Source organism: Mangifera indica, chromosome 1 (assembly GCF_011075055.1).
Source record: "Mangifera indica cultivar Alphonso chromosome 1, CATAS_Mindica_2.1, whole genome shotgun sequence".
Taxonomy (NCBI): Eukaryota; Viridiplantae; Streptophyta; class Magnoliopsida; order Sapindales; family Anacardiaceae; genus Mangifera; species Mangifera indica.
This window is the reverse complement of record NC_058137.1, coordinates 24,410,228-24,432,444: the sequence shown is the minus strand read 5'-3', so window position 1 is coordinate 24,432,444 and position 22,217 is coordinate 24,410,228. Positions and strand designations below refer to the sequence as shown.

The following is a 22,217-nucleotide window of genomic DNA, read 5'->3' as shown; positions in this document are numbered from 1 at the left end:
TTTCCAATTTCACTTGTTTGATAGGCTAATCAAGAATTATGTAAAGAAAGTGAGAGTGAGAGGAAGAGAGAGAGAGAAAAGAGGCATAAATGTGTGTTCGTGTCAAAATATGAAGGAAACTAATGTCGCTCGTCAGCATTCTCCACGCCTCGTTTCAATTACTTAATATTTTTGACGAAATAAAACCTTCCTCCTTTAAACTAACACGTGGATGTCTTTTCTCTTCCTTTCTCTCCATATATACCCCCCCTCCTCTCCTCAACATCCCCCAACATTCTACTCCCTTTCTCTCTGAATTAACAGAACAATCATTGCCCACATTAATAGTCCCACTTTCTCACCAAATTGAATTCTGAGTTTGTCAAAATAGATAACCATGGCGGCAACAACCAGCTCTTGCGTGGCTAAGCCTCTGTCTTCTTCTTCTTCTTCTTCTTCTTCTTTCGAACACTTGGTCTCAAATTCAAGGCCTAAAAATAACATCACTTGTTCACTTCAAACCCCTTCTGTTCTTCATTTACCTAAACAGTCTTCCACTTATTCTCCATCAAGGCAGCCTAAGGATAGCTTTACCTCTCTTTCTTTAACCACTTCTTCATCTACTTTTTCTTCTTCTGAGAATAATTTTCCTCAAAATTGGAACTTGTTACAGAGAGCTGCGGCTTTGGCTTTGGACGCAATAGAAAATGCCTTAATTTCCCGCGAGTGTCAGCAGCCACTACCCAAAACAGCTGACCCACGTGTCCAAATCGCTGGGAACTTCGCCCCTGTCTCGGAGAACCCTGTCTCTCACTCCCTTCCGGTCACCGGAAAAATCCCAGATTGCATTCAGGGTGTTTATGTCCGAAACGGAGCTAATCCTCTTCACGAACCCGTCGCTGGCCACCACTTCTTCGATGGAGATGGCATGGTTCACGCGGTACAGTTCAATAAAGGCTCCGTCAGCTACGCCTGTAGGTTCACTGAAACCAACCGTTTCGTTCAAGAACGTAGTTTAGGCCGTCCAATGTTTCCCAAAGCCATTGGCGAACTCCACGGCCACTCAGGCATCGCAAGGTTGCTTCTTTTTTACAGTAGAGCTGTCTTCGGACTTGTTGATCCCAGCCGCGGCTCTGGGTGTGCCAACGCTGGACTTGTTTACTTCAATAATCGTCTTTTAGCCATGTCGGAAGACGATTTACCTTACCATGTTCGTATCACTCCTTTTGGTGATCTCAAAACGGTGGGTCGATTTGACTTCGACGGTCAGCTTAATTCAACAATGATAGCTCACCCAAAAGTTGATCCCGTTTCAGGCGAATTGTTTGCTCTTAGTTATGATGTTGTTCAAAAGCCTTACTTGAAGTACTTTCGTTTCTCTCCGGATGGCTTCAAGTCTCCGGATGTTGAGATTCCTATTGATGAACCCACAATGATGCATGATTTCGCCATTACTGAGAATTTTGTTGTGGTTCCTGATCAACAAGTTGTGTTTAAACTACCTGCAATGATCCGCGGTGGCTCTCCGGTTATCTATGATAAGAACAAGATGTCAAGTTTCGGGATATTAGACAAGAATGCTACTGATGCTTCGAAGATTAAGTGGATTGACGCTCCAGATTGCTTCTGTTTCCATCTCTGGAATGCGTGGGAGGAGCCTGAAACTGATGAAGTTGTTGTGATTGGTTCATGTATGACTCCCCCTGACTCTATTTTCAATGAATGTGACGAGAATTTGGAGAGTGTTCTATCTGAGATCAGACTCAATCTAAAGACTGGTAAGTCCACTCGCCGCCCGGTAATTTCCCAGTCAGAACAAGTCAATTTAGAGGCTGGAATGGTTAACCGGAACTTGCTTGGAAGAAAAACCCGGTATGCATATTTAGCCCTGGCTGAGCCATGGCCTAAAGTTTCAGGCTTTGCAAAAGTTGATCTTTCAACAGGAGAAGTCCGCAAATACATATATGGAGACCAAAGGTATGGCGGCGAGCCTCTCTTCTTCCCAAGAGGGTCTAATTCAGAAAATGAAGACGATGGTTACATTCTCGCCTTCGTTCATGACGAAAAGGAGTGGAAATCCGAGCTGCAAATCGTTAACGCCATGACTTTGAAGCTCGAAGCTACAGTTAAGCTTCCATCTCGAGTTCCTTATGGCTTCCACGGCACTTTCATAAGCGCCAAAGACTTGGAGAAGCAAGTCTAAAGTAAATTACTTACAGGGTTTTGGTATATGGGAGGAGGGAGATTTACCAGAGGGATGCCTGCATATACTTCCCCGGAAACTCCTCCCCTGTGGGTCTCTGCATAAATTTATCGCCTTTCTGTCTTTCTTTTTTGTTATTCAATGGTGAAAGGTTTTGAGAAACCAGCTTGTAGCTTTTGGGTGTAGCTAGGATTGAAGCTCAGCTGGTTTTCTGCTTATTCTTTCACTATTTGTGAATAAGTACATAAATTACAGTGAAAATATATGTAATATTTTGTTGTTCTGTATTTCTCTGTTTCTCTCTGTTTCATATGTGAAAATTTTATTTGCAGAATGTCAAACTTTGGACCAATCTGATTCGAGATATGGATTCGACCCAAAATCTGTTAATGATGTTCTGATTGTATTTGTATGCAGATGGAAATGGTGATTGGTCTATTTCTTCAGATGCTTGACAGTTAGTCCATTTCAGGCATCTGTGAATAATAACATTGGAAAGTTGAAAGATAGAATTATGATACACTAAATTCAATAGAATTACCAATTGGCAAATGGAAAATGGAAACATTTGATTGGCAGAATTTCAATTGTTAGGTAGATGAAGTTGCCAATGGCATGATGAAACATCATGGTACCAGAAAAAAAGTGAGACATTTCAGTAGGCGCCTAAAAGCAGATTTGACTCCATGAAAATTCATAGAGACAAGTCCACTTTGCAAAGCTTCTTTCAACTGTGAATGAGATTAGGTTAGGCACAAATGGTGATCATCAACCCAAATTGTTTTTCTTCTGCAAAAATGCAAATGGAAATGACAGAAGATATGCACCAGTACACATGTATTAAAATATCAATCAAATCAAGAAAATATCAAAGATTTTTTAATGGAAATTATGGACTCATTTTGGAGAAAGATAATTTCACCAGATCAGCATTCACATAGTAGTCAATCCATTTGTTGATCAAGAATCTATACTTTAAAACACACTAGAATGAATGAATTTGCAGCATTCATTGAAGATAAATGCAATGTCTATGAATCGATTTTGCATCGTGAATTGTGGTTTCATTCATAAATCTCAATTATTGGATAAAAATTCTCTTGCCCATTTATTAGTAGTGGTATATATTGGTGGTTGGAGGGTCCATTCCATTTCCATTGAAAAGAATTCATCTGAAATGAAGTTTTATCATCATGTCATTTCCCACTACACAGATGGGTCTCCTCCCATCGTTGAGTTTGGATTGTATTTCTTTCAGTCATGGCCTTATTTTGTTTTTATGTCAAGATGGAATGTGTTTTCTGTGAGCTTCAAATCCAACATATGTTTTCACTCAGACTTTGTCGAATGTCGCCTTCCCTTACTTCATACACATGCTGCAATTTTCTCTCAGATTTTCGAGTAAAATTAGCTGAAAGAAAATGACAACCCTTGATGCATTATCGTTGTAGAAGCTCAGGAAATCAACATTGGCCAGCGAATTTTCTTGGATGAGAAAATGAATCAACGACATGAAATGACAGTGAAATGCCACTTAATTACGGTTTGCCCAAATCCTTGCTACCCAGGGAACTTATGATTTTCCTTGTATCCAAACAAACTCTGGCACTTGGCAAATTAATGAATGTGCCCTTCTCCTCTGGCAATCTCAATGTCGACGGTTCATAATGGTTCCTAGTTTCAGAAAATTCCAACCTTTTCATCATCTTCATCTTCACCTTTTAGCTTTATTCAGTAGGATTAATGATTCATGAACTATTAAGTTCAAATATTTCTCATCTCATATTATTTAAATCACTTCTGATCCTAATTGATTAATTTCTGAGTTTTAAATTCTGATTTATTGGTCACACGTGAAACATTTAGATCATAAGAGGAAATTAAAATAACACATGGCAGAATTGAATTTGTGGCTATTGTTGTAGGCATGTGGCAAAAATTAGAAGCTTTAGGCATATATTGATTGCGAAAGGAGAACAAAATCTCATTATTATTGTTGTTTTGGTTAAGGATCAAGAAACCCACCCAATCCGGATTGTCTTTTGAGGTCGAATCAACCATGCTTTAGAATATCACCAAACCTTCCATAATTTACTGCTAAACTGTCGTCTCAGTCAGTGGCTCTGTAATTGGAGACAAAATACAGTTTTTACCATGAGTTCTTCCAGTTAGACGAAAGTAAATGCGAGTTTTCTGTCAAGTTAAGAGCATTAAGAGAGAAAAAAAGTTTTACTAATTCAATGCATATTATGTAAAAAAAATGAAAAAAGAAGAAAATAATACATTGATAGATTAATTTTTTGCAATAAATACAAGTGTGCATGCATGTAGGCAAAGACAGCCAGGCATGGGCATACATTTAGCAAATCAAAATAGTACTAATTTAGGTACTTTGAGCTATTTAGAGGTTTCCAGAATTACCCACATACTATTTTCGATTGATTTTAGGATTTCCATGATTTCAGCAGCCTGGTAGCAAAAAATATAAAGGTTTCAGAATTTAAAACAATGGCAGAAAAGCTAGCGTCAACATTAATGGAAGCGTAAGCAGCCGCAAATTTAATTATCAGTGAGAAATTCTATGCTCACATGCATGGTCGACGTTCTCAGTTTGATATGGGTATCGTAAACTAAGCATTGAATTATGCAGATTTATGAAAATGAGTGGTCACAGAGCAGCCGTCTGAGATTTTCAGAGTCATGCATGGGTGCACTCTTGCTAAGGCCAAAAGTCTAATTAACCCATCTTTATCTTTCTGTGTGGCCTAGATCCATCCCAAATATTTCGGATCAGCAATCTGTATATGCACATTTTACTACCCACAATGGATGAATATCGACAGGTGCATGCCGCAATTAGTCAGCTTGATATTTTCTCATCAAACTATCGAGAAATTTCTACAGCTCATGCAGCTGAGTTGTAACTTTGAAACATTAGTAAACAGTGAGCAAAGGTTTGCATAAGCAAATTTGGTGGCCTGGTCTTGGCCACAAATCTGCAAGTCTCAAAATATATGTGATGCAAACTGAGACGTATACATTTGCATGTGAAAACGAAGCTTCAGATATTTTAACCATATATTTCCAAGGATGATATGTGTGTGTGTGTGTGTGTGTGTGATAGAGAGGATAAATAGAACTGGAGCAACTTTCATTATATATATATATATATATTAAGAATATGCACAGGTTAATTTCTACATGGATTCAGCAGAAAGAAAGACTCCAAAAACATGAAAATTAATATTATTTGTACACGCATGCATATGTAAATTGCGGCCATCAGCCAGTTCCCCTCGTTTCATTAGCAGAAATTATGACTGAATATGAAGTAAAAAACATGAAAATATATATTCTGCGATCGTTCAAAGTCTGTATAACATGGGCGTCGGCTCTGAAACATGAGCATAGAGCAAGAGGCGTCACCGAAGAGATGTTACAGCCACAGAAATATATATATATATATATAGATTCGTAAAGCGCAGAGATTTCGAATGGCTGTTTTGATTTGATCATCATCTGTAAAAGATGAATAACTATTTTTTTATTAACTACACATGGGGTTGTAAATTTTCTGGTCTTTGAAGCACCAACTGGGCGATAGTTTCAAGTTGGTGCTTCAAAGATTAACATAAGATGACTGGCTAGACTTAGAATCAAACAAGTAAGCTGACACAAGAATATACAAATTGAGTTATTTGCTACCTGAAGGAAACAAAAACTGATAAATCTGGATGAGTGTCGAATAGGTAAAAATATAAAATACCTTTTCAGAGATATATAATGAATGAAGATACAGCAACCAGTATTAATAGATATTCATCTTCTGGCTCTCACATCCACAGCCCTCAAGAGAGAATCTTAATTTTTAGGCCCACAAGACAAGACCATTCATAATAAAACATTTTTCCAAGAAAATTCTCAAACCTCAAATTGCAAATGCATATATGTGTATATGTATATATATACCAGCTATTTTCAGCCGACAAACATTTGAAAGCTGCGAAGAATCCACAGAAAAAGGCTTGCAAAAGAGACAAACAGTGATCTGTACGTGTCAATGGAAGGAAAAGCGGTCCCCTTTATTGGAAAGATTGTGACACAGAATTTTGAAAGAGAACTTTAAAGTCTATTTCTAAAGAAGTGCTACGTGTACAAGTTCTAGTGACGCATCGACTTCCATCTCAGCTTTGCTTATTTTTGATGACTTCATGGCATGCCTCACCCACAAAACAATAATTCCAAGAATATAATCTCCTTAAGTACATCATCTCACCATCTTCATAACAAAACTGGCAACAAAACACCACTACTTTTTATCTGTTGCAGTTTCATAAATAATTTCTGGGTTCATTCATGCTGATATATGATTTAAAAAATGGTGCTAAGTTATAATAATTGAGTGATGGACGTGGCAAACCTTAGACCAGAAAGAATGGTACTGGATTTGATTAATGGATAAATATACAAGCATATAGAAAACAAATGCAGCCATTCAAGACATGTATGATTTCTTTTCTCTATTATTTTATGCATGCATGATTGCCATAATGAAATACAACTAAAAAGGCAGACTGGTTCTATCAGTGGATTGATATTAAAACGAAAGAGAGCATTTAAAATGTTATGTTCTAACTTCTAGTTCCTCAATGATTGTAAATTCTGATGCAAGAAAATGACAAATCATTAAATTGTATATTGTATTTGCAAAATCTCACTTCAAACTTATCAATCTCTAACTCCTATTTACACTATCTCACATTTTCATTTGTAAAATCTCACACCAAAAACAAAAAAAATCAATAAAAAATAAAATCATTAAATTGAGGTATAAAGATTAGTCTGAGTTCTATAATTATTGTATACTGTTATTTGCTTCATATATTTTACAATGAAACAGACAATAATGACAAAAAATTGACTAGATATGGACAATTAAAGTGTTACCTTGAAATAATTTCTAGGTAGTATCCGACTGTCCAGATCCAGTTTTAAACAGGGGTGTAAGAGTAAGAATATTTGTTCTATACTTATTGTGTTTTGTTATATGACTGATATACTATTAAAATTATATGGAAAATAGGCAATAATGGTGAAATTTTGACTGGACCTGAGAAATTAAAGTACAACAATACAATAAGATGTGTTTTTGTGTTTTTACCATTGAGGTAGAAAGTGTAAGATTTTCAGTCTAATGGGGGTGAGGTAATTTACCTTTAGAGTTTTAGGACATTATATACAAATATATAAATATGAAAGTTTAAACACCAGGAAAATTATAGTGAGGTATTCTCATCAAGCCACAAATTAATGACTACATAGTGCAATACATATGTTTTAACATGTGATTAGATATTATTTTATTTATAATTCAAAATCACACAATCATTCGATGACACATCAATTGTGTATTAAAAAAAAATGTACGCATTGTTTTACTGAACTTGTCCAAATCCTTCCAGATTCAAAAACAATTGGTTGCAAAACAAGTGATAGCAACATTTTAATGGCATATCAAGAGACAATTTCTTATAGAAGAACAGGACATCCTTGCTTTTTATCCAGACTACATCTAAACTCTTCTAGTCGAGGCAATACTCAAATAAATACGATAAATTTCTTACAAAAAAAATTGTAGTTTTGGTGGAAAATAGATATTAACTTTGGATCACATTCCACTGAACTTCAAAACTTTCTCTGCAACTATAATCTGGATCTATTGCTTTTGAGATTCTTTCATACAAGAACAAAACTGCAGTACCTCAAACAATAATATCTGAAGCCCTCCTCGTGAATTTCGGTTGGCGAACAGCACCAGGAAGTAAACCTATAACCATCTTAAGAAAATAAGTGTATTTACATAGAATTAAAAAAACAGATGGAAAGCACCTAGCTGCCATGGGAAGATAATGGCACATCAACATCTTTCCTAGTCGATATTCTTGAAAAAGTGTTAACACGAATAACAATACAGATGGATTTTTCTTTGTTTTAAATTTTGGGCTTTCTTCAACCTCATTCATAAAGGTGTTCTGGAAAACTCCCTTGAAAAATTCTTTCTGGAATACTAAGCCAACAGAGTTTGTTTTTATAAAAACAAAAACTGCTTTAGTGACCAGAAAATGCTAGGGAATAAAACAATCCCAAGGCTTTTAATTTTTCAGGTAAAATTGATATCCAAGCAAACCCAAGATAAAATAATACAGTTACTAAATTTAAGTTTATCAATTACAAATAACCAATGACATACCAAGCAAGGTAGTAGATATTCAATCCTCCTCCATAGGTACATCTGGAATATCAAACCTGTCTTCCTCAATTGTTTTATTGATCACAGAAATAGGTCTAGGTAAGAAAGGTCAAGGAATACAGTTTTTGAATATGACCAGGAAAAATGAAATGTACCATGGCGAATCATAGCTTATTTTCATTCCAGAAGTTAGACCCATTCAAAGTGAAAGCTATCAAAAGCTCAGATGTGGAATGTGTTCATGCAGAAAACATCGCCCTATGATTCAGTTCACATGAATTTTATTGCTAGCATTACAAAGAATGTAAATTTCTATACCAACTTAGAAAATTTAAAAATCTCAAGTTCAGTTCTTGGCAGCATCAGTCAATCTCTTAACTGACTTTTACTGACATTTTTAATAACCATACATAGGAAACATATATAAATCATGAATATGTATATCACAAGACACAGATATTGAAGGTTGTTTTACAACATTAACAAGTACTTTTTATTACCCTTCCCACAAGATGTCAAACTTCTTCAATGATGTTTTTATTCAAGACAATGGTAATTCCTAGCTTGAAGCAAACATTGCCGTAATTCTTTGAAACATGAATGCTATAAAACATTCCTACACAAAAACAAACTTAGAAACTTAAAACTCAAAAGCTTTAAGAAAAATTTTGCCTCGGTTTCTGACGCGTACCTAGTCCTAACAGTTTCCAAGAACTTTTGTTTCTTTCTCATTTTTTGAATTGGAAGAACCAAGAGGTATGAAGACTGCTACTGGTTCATAATGGATACATAACATCCCAAGATTAAAAACAGGGAAAGTTTCATGAATGTTAGAAAAAAAAAAAAAACCACTGCATGTGCAAGAATATGTGATTTTCACAAACTCCCAAAAGAATATTGTTGGCAATATGAAGCTTTTCACAAAACAAAGGATATAAATCAACATAAGATCGTCCTCCTTCTCACCACGATTGCGGCTACTTTCAAGCTCCCTGATAATTTCAGGAGTAACCTAATATATGCAGGGAGTAAAAGTCATAACCTGCTTAACTTGTCTTAAATAAACCAGGATTTTCAGGATAGATAAGAGAGAAAGCGATAAGAAAAATAGACAGTAGGGACAATGCTCTTACTAATTTATGTTTTTGCTTTTTAAGTAGAATTCTAAGGTCATCTTTACCCTCCTTCCGCAGTTCATTCTTGTACCTGCCAAAAAAATTAACATGGGAAGTCCATGAGAAAAAAGCCCAATTTCCACTCAATTTTATAAAGATTACTAACAGTAAAATAGCATAAATAGCTTAAAGTACAGTAGAAAAACCTCATAGGAAGTGAGAAATTTTATCATGCAGTGATATTAAGCAGTCAATATATATTCTGATGCATGTTTCAATGAGTATGACTGCAAATACCAAACCGGCCAATGCATAATTATCATTTTATAAACTTCTAAGAGGTTTTACATTCTTTTTTTTTCTATTCTGGACTCTAAAATCAACATGTCTATAAATTTTTTAGCGGTTAACAACTATTTAAATCAACATGAAACAAATAGATGACAATAGGCAAAACAAGAATTTTTTGTAACATACAGAAGCAGAAAAAAAAATCTTAATTGAATATGTGCTAACCTCTGCACAAATGCAAGAAGTGACTGGTGCCAAATTACAGGCATTATTCGTGTATCCTCAAGAAATCTCATGAAATGAGCAACAATAGCATCAACTACACGATATGGCAAACCATATTTCTTCTCCAAAAGAAGCTTTATGAAGTAACTGCAAAAAATTAAAAATATATAATATGAAGTAACTTTCAGCTTATTCTGCAACAACAAAAATGAGACACCTTCAAAGAATTTACTATCGTCTACAGTTGCAAAGGCAGCATTCCTTTGATTGAGTTGTCTCTCAATTTACATGCTACAGCCAAAACCTAGATACATACAGTGACACTGCTCTCTTTGTTTCTCATCTCAATGCTGCACGTAGGCAGTTGTACATACATAGAATTTACAGTATTAAAATTATAATTATCTTCTAAGGCTATGCATTCTGCGTCAGAACTTTTAATATGAAGAATCCAAGCTATCTTATCCCTGACAAATTCTCTTTCTACCTCAATTCTCAGCCGGTTAAATGTTCAAATCACAACATGCCAATGTTTCTACTTCAAATACTCAACTCAACGTTACATTTTTGCACATGAAGGCACACCATGCACACACTCACTGCATTCGTACAAACACATGCATTCATACATGCACACCTAAGACAAGCTCTTTTGTGCTGACATAATAAATCTGCATACCTTGTAGTGCCACAATATTCCATTTCGGCAAGCTTCAGTAAAGCAACACTGTAATTTGAAACAGAAGTTTGAGTTAGATGGTTCCCATATAAATTAAAAACTTGAATATAAGGTATAGTTGTTCAATAAAAATGTTATCATGAGCCAGAAATCTGTAGTAGCAAATTTCACAAAATTAAATAATTTAATCAATTAACTATCATGTGAAAGCCAATGGCACTTCTCATCCGGGGCTCTCAGATACCCACAACAACTGATGATTAAAAATTTTAAAACACCTATTTAACTTATTTGTAATAGCAAACTGAATGAGAACAGGAAAGCAATTAAATGAAGGGCAGTATGATGGTAATATAATCAACAATACAGTAAAGAAAACGCCTTTCGACCCCTAAACAAATTTCCTCCACAACTATTCTTATTTATAAACAGTATAACTCCATCACTATCACTCCATTCATGCCCAGTAGAAGTGATATATTAGACTTTGACCTCAATTAGTCAAAAAGATCCATCCAAATATTCTATATAATCTCGATAAGCTTTCCCTCAATATCCATCAAATTAAATTTTCAAATATCCATTACAAACTTTTATTCAACATGACTACCAAGTTGTGTGTCAAAGAAGTCCACGGCTGAAACATATCCAAGTTCAATCAAACAACGGAAGAGAGTATGAAAAACATATAATAGCAAGCAAGAACACAATTAAAAGAATGAGCAGGAAATGCAGGAAGGGGCATAAGTTTATTTTAATAAGTATGTAACAATAATAAAAAAAGAATTTATTACTGCCCCACTATGTAAAATAAAAAGAAAGAATTTTCACAATCGAATGAGGTTTACAGTGTTCCTAACCACGCATTCTCCCTACCCCCCAAAAAAAGAAAACTAGTGTGAAGAATTTTCGAATTGAGAATTGATCTAGTCAATCAAAAATCTCAATCTTCCCCATCTTTACAATTGCAAATAAAAAGTATCCAAAAGAAATTCTTGTATAATATTATACTTTAAATAATGTTCAAATCAAAGATCATTTAATAAGCAACATCATCCACTAACATGGATATAACCAAACCAAAGCAGATGCCTGCTTGTAAAATTTTAGCAACTAAAATACCATATTACTTAACCTCAAATTCCCTAAATCAAATCCTTCCACACATCGACTAGATTTAATCCTTTTTTTTCTTCCCGACAATGCCCAAGTATTTAGAAGACCTAGGAGTACAATGCATACCTTGAGTGAAGCATAGGAATGGAAACTTTTTCAATAACACTCCCAATGATGACAGCTTCTCTGAGATTACATGTCCCAGACTGAATATGAAAAAAAAAAATAAATAAACTTAGAGCATACATTATGACTAGAAAAATCAAACTACTATGTGATTGATAAATTTTTGTGGCCAAAGAGCAATTGCAAATATGACTTAAGGTGACATATTTGAAGATGTACACCTTGCACAAAGGGAACAATATTCCCTTGTTGAATGCAGCAGGTTTATACAGAGATTTTTTCAAAGCTTGATATAGAGCAAAATGGAGCTTCTTATTCTTCCGGATGTCATCTCTAATCCGAGGGAGCAAAACAAGTTTGTAAAAGCGTTCTGCTTTCTTTGCATTCAGATTTGAAGCAAAGATTCGTGTGGCTTGAAACACAGCATTAGGCGACCATTTTTCAGGTTCAGTTAGGTACAAGACATCCTCCCACATTTGTGTTGAAGGAATGTGCTTAAATGCCTTGGGCATTTTCCCTGCCGTGTATTTACTAAGAAACTCACCAACCCTGCACATTTTGTTCATGCCATCAATATTTTTATTATTATATTGATAAATTGATTTATTAATACATCCCTCTTTAGAAAACAGAAGAAAAAAAGTCTTTCATGAAGCATTGAATTTTTCCTTGAAGGACTAATACTGATGAACTTAAACAGAATTACCCTTTATACAAGTTTATGAAGGATTCATCCAACTTTGGTAAGGGGCGGGTTTCTGAAAATTCCAACACAAACAGATAATTAGAACAAGCTAAAAATTATAATAAAAAAAATTGCACCAACATGATTCTCAGATGATAAAGAAAACAAAGACCTGAAGCCAGGTTCGCATCGTTTTCTTTGATCTTCTTGATAATGAGGTCAGCAAGTGTAAGTTGCGGGCCAGCATCCTTTGATAAGAATGCCTCCAGTAATCGCTCATCTTCCTCATCAATCTCTTCCTGCCATACATGATGAACAAAAGGTTAAACTAACCGATTAGTTTTCCACAAAAATAATTAGCCATATGATGGATTACAGAAAATTAGGCCAAAATTTTTCCTGGTAGTAGTAATTGTATCAAATACCATATTTACAATATTTTACAAGTCACATCCTATATTACAATTCAAGAAGTTACAAGTTCCAAAATGCAAGCCCTGTTTCTCTTATTAGGGATATCATTTTTCATTGGATAAAACCTCCCAATTTGGGATAGGATAAACAAGTTAAGAACAAACAACATATCACATACCTCATGATTGCCAAATTGACTTTGAGTCTCAGAGAAACCACCAAATTCATCGATATCCTCTTCTTCTTCTTCAACTTGCTGCTTACTCTGATCTTCTTCGGAGAAAACAAAGGCGTTTTTTTTAGGCTCTTCAGTCTCTTCGAGAACCTCCTTCTGCTGAATCAACGCTTCCTTCAAAATCTTGGAACTAATACCCGAAGAAATCATCTTTACAATAATCCAAAAATAAAGCTGTAAGAACACAGATAACAAAAATAAAAAAGTCAAATTCACTAAATTCAACTTCGAACACTAACTTTATCTTCCTTTTGGTGGCGTTTAGAAGGTTTAGATCTTTTCTTTGAAGAAGCCACGGAGTTTCCATCGTCAGCAGGAAGAAAAGGCTGAGGGTTTTGCATTCTTTCCCGTTTTCTCGCCATTGTAATCAACTGGTAATAGCTGATGCAAAACCCTAATGCTTTGTTTGTTGTTGGAGGCAAAGCAAAAATCCTGGCGGGGCGGCTGTTTCGTTTGTTGAGTATAAGTAGCCACAATGATTCCCCGGTATCCATATTAATTTTGTTAGACCCCAGCAAATCTAGGACATATGTTAGAGCCAGCATATTTCAGAAACTATCACTTGCACCCCTAACTTTACTTTAAAAACAAAAAAAAAGTAGACCTCTTTGGTTTTACCTACTAAATTATTCAATTTTAAAATACCCATCATTTTCTTCACCAAAACTATATTCATTTTGCTCATATAGGTCCATATATCACAAATATACTATTCTAGTGAAATCGTTTGTTTCAACTAATTTGATACATAAACAGTACTTTGCGTTGCATCTGCAGATTTTCTTTCAAGCAATTTCAGATTATTTGTCGCACTGCCATTGCAGATTTGCGTATAAAAGTATAGCTTAATGACAAAAGATTTAAAATCTCCCAAGTGAGAGAGCTTAAGTGCAATGTTCATCGACGACGTATTAAAATTAAATTTTTAATAACCTTGATATAATAATTGTAAAACTAATTACTAAACCCAAAATTTCATTTACTTTATGTGATCGATTTAACTCCAAAAAACAGTATAACTCAAATAAGATTTCCTTCTTATCCCAAAAAAATAAAAAACCCCTAGTGCAGATTTCATCAATTTGCAAACTTGTACACTGCACAGAAGAAGTAAACACTACGTCATACTACCAAGAGTATACAACTCAAAAAGGTACTATCCCGCTACATTTTGCTGATTCCTATAAATTTATCATACAAAATGAATAAGATTCCGCCCCTTTAAAATTTCTTTCTCAACAGAACCAACTTCACAGCGTCAACCAGAATATTGTTCCACAATTTTTTGAGCTCATCCCTTTCATCTCAACATCACCGGAAGGGCACCTACAATTATAATTGTGTTTGTCCAAGGCAGACGATTCAATCGACAGTTTTGTAAATTGCTGGAATATTGCTCAAAGCAACAAGACTGTCATGGAATCCTCTCAATCATTGTCTCAAGAAAACGTGTATCTCCATGACCACAAACATTTTCTTACCCAACCCACACCAACAGTCACACAAGTATTTATACCTGAATGTACTTTTACTCCAAGCCCCATCAACAACAAATCTCACAGAACTGCAAAAGTTATCAATAGCAGCAGAAAAAAAACATCAGCCAACCATCCAGATTCTGAATTATCAGGGATTCCCTATTAGAAATTTTAAAATTTGACAGGCTTAATACCTCATAATATACCACTTCAGTTGATCAAGAACCTGGAGATTCCTGTTTTTCTTTGCCAAATAACCAGAGACGTTTGATAAGGTCCTCTTTCAATGGCTCTGGTATTTGTGAAATAAAAGTTCGTTTTGCATCTGTTATCAGCAACTTCCTGCAATGAACGAAGAGGATGAACAGCGTTTCTAGGTGATGCAACCAAAAAATTATAATAATAGTTTAACAGCAAAGAAGACAACTAGAGAGATAAAAGGGTTGTTTGTTTTAGGAAAAAGGTATGATTGATGTTACCTTTTTCAGAACAAAATAATCATTTTAAGTAACTTTTATTTGAATGAAAGCATTGAACATTTTGGCCATTTCTGAAAACACTATTTCATAATTCTTCAGATCACAATGAGAAAGTAGGTAACTCAGTTTTTAGAAGGATGTAAGAAATGGAGATCTGGATCCAGATCTAAACCGAACAGTACAAAAACAAGAACTTGGCGTTAGCAGCAAGAAGGCTGATGGAGCAATAGGGACTCCTTGATGGAGCTGCCCGCAACTGCGGCAAAAGTGCAAGCCCTAAAACTAAAGCTCCAACTGCAAGGGTATAACATTTGTTGGACTACATGTGTGATTCTCCCATAGTGATAATAGATTCCAGCCTCTAATTAATAGCACTTATGCAAAATAGCCCTTATCTTTTAGTATATCATCAAAAAAGAACCCATGTCTATCCTTTTTCAAAGCCCAATGTTGCTTTCTTTTCCACCAAGTGGCGCCATGCAAAGTAATATACTATAAATTAACATTTTTTTCTTTTTCTAGAGTAAGACACGAAACATGTTCTACTAAATCAATTAGCTATACAAAAAGTGCACAACGGAAACCACAAAATCCCAAGGAAAGACCACTTAACTTTGTAAATTATACAGCCCTCAAACTAGACTATAAACGCATCAACATCTATTACAAATTTAGACCAACATTCTGTCTCAGTTAAGATTTAAGATGAATGAAAGAATGAAGGGTCCTCAAGTGTTTGAAAACAGATGCCAAGTGAAATCTAACCAAGTGACACGATTAGCACACTGAATTTAAATTTGAGAATGACATGAAAAAAGCGTGTAGAATACTGACAATAGATTCATACTTTTCTAAGAATATAAACCTGAAATTTGACTATGTATACAAGTATTACTAAATTAGAGGCATTCTGCACATCTTGATTTATAGATTGCTGCATCTGGCACTAATGTGTCCTTGGCAATGCTTGCAACTTATGTTTATAAACACAAATCATGGAAGAAATACCATACTCCAGGAACAAAATAAATGTTCATAAACACAAATCATTGAATTGCCAAAGCTAGAAACTCATGTTCATAAGCAAAATATTCACCCAGTCCTTAAAACATGTGTTGCAGTTCAATGCCAAAAAAAGAAAGAGCAATCCGCCATATAGCAAAGTAAAAACTCTAAAAATCTGAACTTGGGAACTTAACAAAAATATCCAGTCAAATAATTCAAGTATACTAAGACGACTTACTTCAAACCAGCACCACTTGGAGCATTACCAGCTTCTTGTGCACATAGCCTCTTCCTTGAACTCATAAAGCTGTACACGTTTTCAGACCAACCACATGACCGTAATACAAAGGAAGCTTCTTTCTCCAAACTGAGATGTCAGAAAAAAAAAAAAAAAAATAGTGATAAAGCTGGAGAAAAAGGGATCAACTTAAGTCAAGGCAAAGATGAATAACTTATATTAATATCCATGAATTTTCGTAAGTCTCACTTCCTAGTGAAGAAACATAATAGACTCCACAGGCAATAGTAGCATGTGTAACCAAAAAACAAAAAGATATGAATTTTATCACAAATAATGGGAAAAAAAATATTGGGCAGATTTCACACTTTACAGGAAGCACTAGAAGAGGATCCAATAACAATCTAGTGTCATTAATATCACAAATAAATGTGTCCTCGGACTGATACTCCCATTCATAGTTGCAACATATGTATCTATTTAGCAGGGCTGTAAAAAAGTACTTATTATTTTTTGGCTCAGAACTAATGTTTGAAATGATCAAATGATTAAAAAGACCCAAACAACCATCTGCTTACATTATAGACTTAAAATGACACAAAATTTTGACATAATTCAAATCCCATTTCTCAATCAAATGTTCATAATCCTAATTAGTTGGAAACATGCTGCAAGAGTGAGATACATGTGACTAAAAAAGAACTGAAGAATATTATGAACATAAACGAACCAAGACAAAATGAAATGCATAATCGTGGCAAACAGAAAAAAAACCTAACCAGCACAAGTTATACCAACAAGAAACAGTTCCAAAGCAATTATAGTAAAAGCACATACAATTCTCTCAGTTCTTGAACTTTTGCCTGAGATTGAGGATCCTGTGCAAACAAAATGCAACACTCAAGCAATTTCCTCTTGCTCCCAGAGACAGAGTGGCCGTTAATACTACCATTAAGCGGTTTGGTGTGATCAGACCCTCTAGATGGTGTTATCCCATTCCTCATAACATTGCCTTCATTGTGATCTAGTTTTACTGATGTAAAACCAATATTTTTAGTAACACCATTTTCGCTTACCGATGCTGGTGTGACACCATTTTCTTTATCAAGAGCATCAACTCTTCTACTTTTGTTAGAATCATTCCCATTCATCAACGAATCTTTATCAAATTTCTCCTTATGAACCGAATCTTTAACAGCCCCATTTATTTTCATATTCTGAGTCTTAAGACCATCAATCTTTCCTTTATTCGTTGGAGAAACTCCTTTGCAACCAAAATTTCCAGAAATATTGAATTTCAGTTGTGGGGTAGAAGACACTTTCTCAACCTCAGAAATGGTAGAGACACTCTTCTGAGATGACCGCTCAGCACTTGGTTTAATACTCACCGGATTCAAGGGAACAGCCGTCTTTGCGCCTTTATGAAACCCATTGCCATTTTCACCATATTTAACACCATTCAAAGGAAAAGTGCTACTGGCTGATTCCGGTCTTTGGTTAGCACGAGAAAAGAAGAGAATATAAACTTTCTCAGACAATACCTCCTGCAGAGTTGAAGGTGAGACATAGGAGTCATTACAGCAATACCACCGGCCCATTGCATCCTGTACACAAAACAGAGAAGAAATATCAGCAAACAGATGGCATTCTTAATTGCCCAAACTCATATATGTGTTAAACTAAAATAAAAACTTAATAAGTCAGACCTTGATATAAGCATAATAATGCCCCGAATCCGGTGAAAATCCTGAATGCACAATAGTACCAAAAAGTTTATATTCTGCTTGTGGATCCTGTGTTGCAAATAAAATTCATAAATTCTGAATGCTTAAGAGAAACTTTTAATATATGCTTCAAATAGCATTGAGATCACTTCCATGTGTTGTAATGTTTATGACATGTCTTCACATGCAACCAATAAAATTGCTATTAGTTTTTGTGTGTGTGTGTGTGTGTGTGTGTATGAGAGAGAGAGAGAGAGAGAGCCCACTTCTGTTTTTTATTCCTAAAAAATAATCAAAACATTTGATGCCTCTTGTCTGCATTTTTTTGTCTAAATAAAGATTCCAATTTTCTTATGCATCTATGTCTTAACTTTCCATATAAATTTTGGATCACACTTCAAAATTTGGAAGTCAACAATACAAGAATTCAATTTTTGTCTACATGACACAATACAATAATATTACAATTTGGCAAACAATATGGGCTTCAATTATGTAAAAGTACTTTCAACAACATAAGTAGCCTTTAGCCTTAGAGATAACTGCACCTAAAGGTACAAAACTATTGCAGTTTTTTATTGAAGAGACTGAACTTTGAGATTTTCCTATTGAAAGGATCGAACTTTCAAATTTTCCTATTGAAAAGATCAAATTTTCAAATTCTTATTGAACGGACCAAATTTTCCATATTTCCCATTGAATGGACTAAACAAACAGAATTAAGCTTGTTGTTTTGTTTGTTTCTGTTTGTTTTTGGAAGCAAGATGATTAATTTGTATCTTCAATAGAAAATAGTAAAAATTTGGTCCCTTCAATAGAAAATTTTAAAAGTTTGATTCTTTCAATAGAAAAAAAAAAAAAACTCAATCCCTCTAATAGAAAAAAGTGATAATTCAATATCTCTTGATCTTGTTATCCCTACCCCTTATCTATTGTTATTCACTAATACGAAACATTTTTTCTCTTTTCTCTCCTTTCATTATTAACTCTTCATATTGAATGGAGGTACCCAATAAATTACTCTTGCTCCTTATTATCTTTTGATTTTGACTCAAAAATGAGTTAGCCCAAGGTGAAAGAGAAAACTGTTGACATTTCTATAGTCTAATATTCCTCACCAACTAGTGACTAACATTTCCACTAATCTGGATACTACCCAGTAAAACAGAATACCAAAAACACCTGCGACCAAATGTCTCCTACTAGACAATGGAGGGATTCTTCCCCACCCAACCCTTCTAAACATAATAAAAGTTCTTTCCCATTATACCTCATGTCTATCACCTAATTCACAATTAAAAAGTCATATATACACAAAAAAAACTTTATAATGTATGTATGATAAATCTATTGATTTTACTTACAGAGGATTTTAGAGTAGCAAGACTCCAAGTCCATTACTGGGAAGTAAAATTACCCATAGTCTATGTACATTCTTTAAACCTGGTTATGAGTTTGGCATAGAATTACTAAAAAATTTTTTAATTTCTGATCATTTATTTGATCCCATAATCACAAACTCTTTTTTCAAACAGTTACCATTTCCCACCTGATCGTAGATGGCTCTAAGAAGACTAACACTCACACTACAAATATGGGGAAACATTATGAGATAATATATTACCTGTGATTCTTTTCCAGCCTAGGATAGTCAGATGATACTAAGTTCTTCCTTACAAGTTGCACGATTGTAAAATCACACTTGAATTATTTTACAAACACCAACTTAATAACCAGGACACTAAAAGCAAAAAACTTAAATGTGTAGAGATTGATAAAAATTCTGTTAGGCTTCAGCTCCTAGGAGTGGCAATATCCTCTGACTCCAAAACCATCCAGGTGAGGGTGTACATACTCTATACTGACTTTCACACAATTTCATACATTTGTGCAGGAGCTTAATCCCACTCAAGAAGACTTATGAGGGCACATAACCAACAGATTATTGACAATGGTACACACCTGACTAGCTTTGCACATGAAGCTTGAAAGAATCAAAATTTCTTCAAATGCAATGATCTTGTCGATTTTCCCACCAAACATCCCTTCAAACCTCTATTAACACAACCAACAATTCAATCAAAAAGCAATCACAAAACAAAGTCAAAAAAAGCAACAATAAACTTAACAGCAGCTCCAAACCTTCAGTTGAATTACAAGGATATTAGGTGATTGAAGAATTGACATTTGCTTCCTTGCTGCCACCAATTTCTTACAACTAATCAAGTATAAGTTTCTCAAACAAAAAAAAAGCTACCATTTAAAAATAAAAATAAAAATAAAAACCAACAAAGTTCTTGAAAAAATAACTTACTTGTCACATTTATACTTATTATTCCCATCCAAAACCTCAGGCTGAAAGAACTTCTGCATTGCATCTTTAAGCGAACTACTATGCAAAACATCAAGACAAATATCCATAATTTCATCAACCTTATTTGACTCAGCACCACAAGACAAACACTTCACCTGACTCTGCAAAGCTCCCCCAAATATCTCCTTAACCACACTAGTACCATTACCCACACTCCCATTCAACGCCTCACGGTCACTCCCCTTACGTTTCAACTTTTCTATACGCAAACACGTGTTGTGACACGCATCAATCACATAACGCAGAAACTCATGTGCGTCCTCCTGTCTCCCACCCCTAAAATGCTCTGCGAAAATCTTCAAACAACTCTGGATCTTCGCTGGAGTATCCAGAGTTAAATCCAAGCTCAATGACCGCACAATCCTCTTCTCCAGAATACAAAACGGACAGTCACGTGCTAAATCACCTAATTAAACATATAATCTTAAAATTAGGGCAAGAAATGAATAAAACTTGAGCGAAAACATAAGAAACAAACATTTAATAAGAAAAAGGAGGAATACAGAGAGAAGAGTGCTTGAGATTGAGACAGAAATTAGCGAGAGGAGGAGTGTAGGTGAGGCACTGAAGTACGCTGTTGAGATAACAAGAATTGCCGAGATTTCGTAATCCTAAAGGAGGGCCACGTTTGCGTTTATCACTGAGTAAACTCGGCTGCCAACTCATTTGAAGATTGTGGTGTCGAAGTCCCATCAACGGAGACATTTGAAGATTGTGGTGTTGAAGTCCCATCAACGGAGACCAATGCCTGCTGAGATAGATTCATTGGTCGTACGCGGCCACGTTTGCGTTTATCACTGAGGCACTGAAGAGGGAGGAGGTAGAAAACACCCCAGTTTCCTTCTCTTTGATTTGAGATTTCATTTTTATTTTCGTTACTTCCCCCCTTTCTATCTTTCTTCCTTCTGAAGACATTTCAATTTTTTATTTTTATTTTGAGTAAATGACTATTTTCTACCCAAGGTTTGGAAAACTGTATTTTCTACCCTTGAATCCTGTTATTCCTAGCTTCAAAACCAAATTACAACTTCCTTTTAAAAAAACTAATGGAAAAAGGTATAAAAATCATTTCAATATCCTAAAATTTGAAAAAATATATATATATTAGGATTGATTTAAAAAAAAAATTTCATTCAAAATCAATTTCATTAAAAAAAATTTAAATTAACATATTATCTCTAATTATATTATTTTTTAAATTATTATATCATCTTATATCAACAAAAATTTAAAAAAATCTATTTAAATATCAATTTTGCATTAACACCAATTTCTTCTCTTTTTCTTTTGTTGTCAGCACTTTTTTTTATCATTTCATTTTATCTTCACCCTTTTCTTTTTGAGTGTCCAATGAATGACTCATTTTCGACATTGTTTCAACTTTTAGCCTAACTCCTAACATCAATCTCATTATCCCCTTACCATCTACAACTCATTCCATCAACAATAGAATTTATAATTGATCAACATTGATGCAATCATGGTCTCTTTCATTCTCTTTGCTAGTTATTTATCATTTACACTTGAACTCATTAGTGCCACACACAGGATATTTTTTCATAACAGGACTTGACCTCACTCACATCTTTGTTGTATCTCAC

At 34.7% G+C, this 22,217-nt stretch overlaps 3 protein-coding genes across 3 annotated transcripts; 1 reads left to right on the top strand and 2 right to left on the bottom strand.

The window, feature by feature from the left end:
• The first annotated feature begins 253 nt into the window (after window positions 1-253).
• On the top strand, window positions 254-2,469 carry LOC123224367 (9-cis-epoxycarotenoid dioxygenase NCED1, chloroplastic-like). Its single transcript, XM_044648009.1, has one exon. The coding sequence runs from the start codon at window positions 377-379 to the stop codon at window positions 2,180-2,182; it is 1,806 nt and encodes a 601-aa protein (XP_044503944.1). The 5' UTR covers window positions 254-376; the 3' UTR covers window positions 2,183-2,469.
• Window positions 2,470-7,672: 5,203 nt separating this feature from the next.
• On the bottom strand, window positions 7,673-13,779 carry LOC123224376 (bystin). Its single transcript, XM_044648016.1, has 12 exons — window positions 13,558-13,779; window positions 13,262-13,468; window positions 12,842-12,968; window positions 12,691-12,742; window positions 12,206-12,533; window positions 11,985-12,064; window positions 10,743-10,790; window positions 10,064-10,210; window positions 9,566-9,638; window positions 9,369-9,444; window positions 8,433-8,531; window positions 7,673-8,009 (listed from the first exon to the last, which is right to left on the bottom strand). Exons 1-11 carry the CDS (start codon window positions 13,678-13,680, stop codon window positions 8,452-8,454), a joined length of 1,341 nt encoding a protein of 446 aa, XP_044503951.1. The 5' UTR covers window positions 13,681-13,779; the 3' UTR covers window positions 7,673-8,009; window positions 8,433-8,451.
• Window positions 13,780-14,276: 497 nt separating this feature from the next.
• On the bottom strand, window positions 14,277-21,521 carry LOC123224357 (ubiquitin carboxyl-terminal hydrolase 25-like). The gene is made up of 9 exons (XM_044647998.1): window positions 21,120-21,521; window positions 20,557-21,022; window positions 20,385-20,460; window positions 20,205-20,297; window positions 18,225-18,311; window positions 17,356-18,122; window positions 16,519-16,647; window positions 14,991-15,138; window positions 14,277-14,882 (listed from the first exon to the last, which is right to left on the bottom strand). The coding sequence occupies exons 1-8, from the start codon at window positions 21,346-21,348 to the stop codon at window positions 15,015-15,017; spliced, it is 1,971 nt and encodes a 656-aa protein (XP_044503933.1). The 5' UTR covers window positions 21,349-21,521; the 3' UTR covers window positions 14,277-14,882; window positions 14,991-15,014.
• Window positions 21,522-22,217: the final 696 nt, after the last annotated feature.

Coding starts and splice junctions, on each gene's coding strand:
- LOC123224367 (XM_044648009.1), top strand. CDS start 377: ATGGCGGCAACAACCAGCTCTTGCGTGGCTAAGCCTCTGTCTTCTTCT.
- LOC123224376 (XM_044648016.1), bottom strand. CDS start 13,680: ATGGCGAGAAAACGGGAAAGAATGCAAAACCCTCAGCCTTTTCTTCCT. Junction 13,469..13,557: donor GCCACCAAAAGGAAGATAAA/GTTAGTGTTCGA, acceptor ATTATTGTAAAG/ATGATTTCTTCGGGTATTAG. Junction 9,639..10,063: donor CTTCTTGCATTTGTGCAGAG/GTTAGCACATAT, acceptor TTTTTTTGGCAG/GTACAAGAATGAACTGCGGA.
- LOC123224357 (XM_044647998.1), bottom strand. CDS start 21,348: ATGGGACTTCAACACCACAATCTTCAAATGTCTCCGTTGATGGGACTT. Junction 18,312..20,204: donor TCATGTGCAAAGCTAGTCAG/GTGTGTACCATT, acceptor TTTGCAACACAG/GATCCACAAGCAGAATATAA. Junction 16,648..17,355: donor GTTCAAGAACTGAGAGAATT/GTATGTGCTTTT, acceptor CTGACATCTCAG/TTTGGAGAAAGAAGCTTCCT.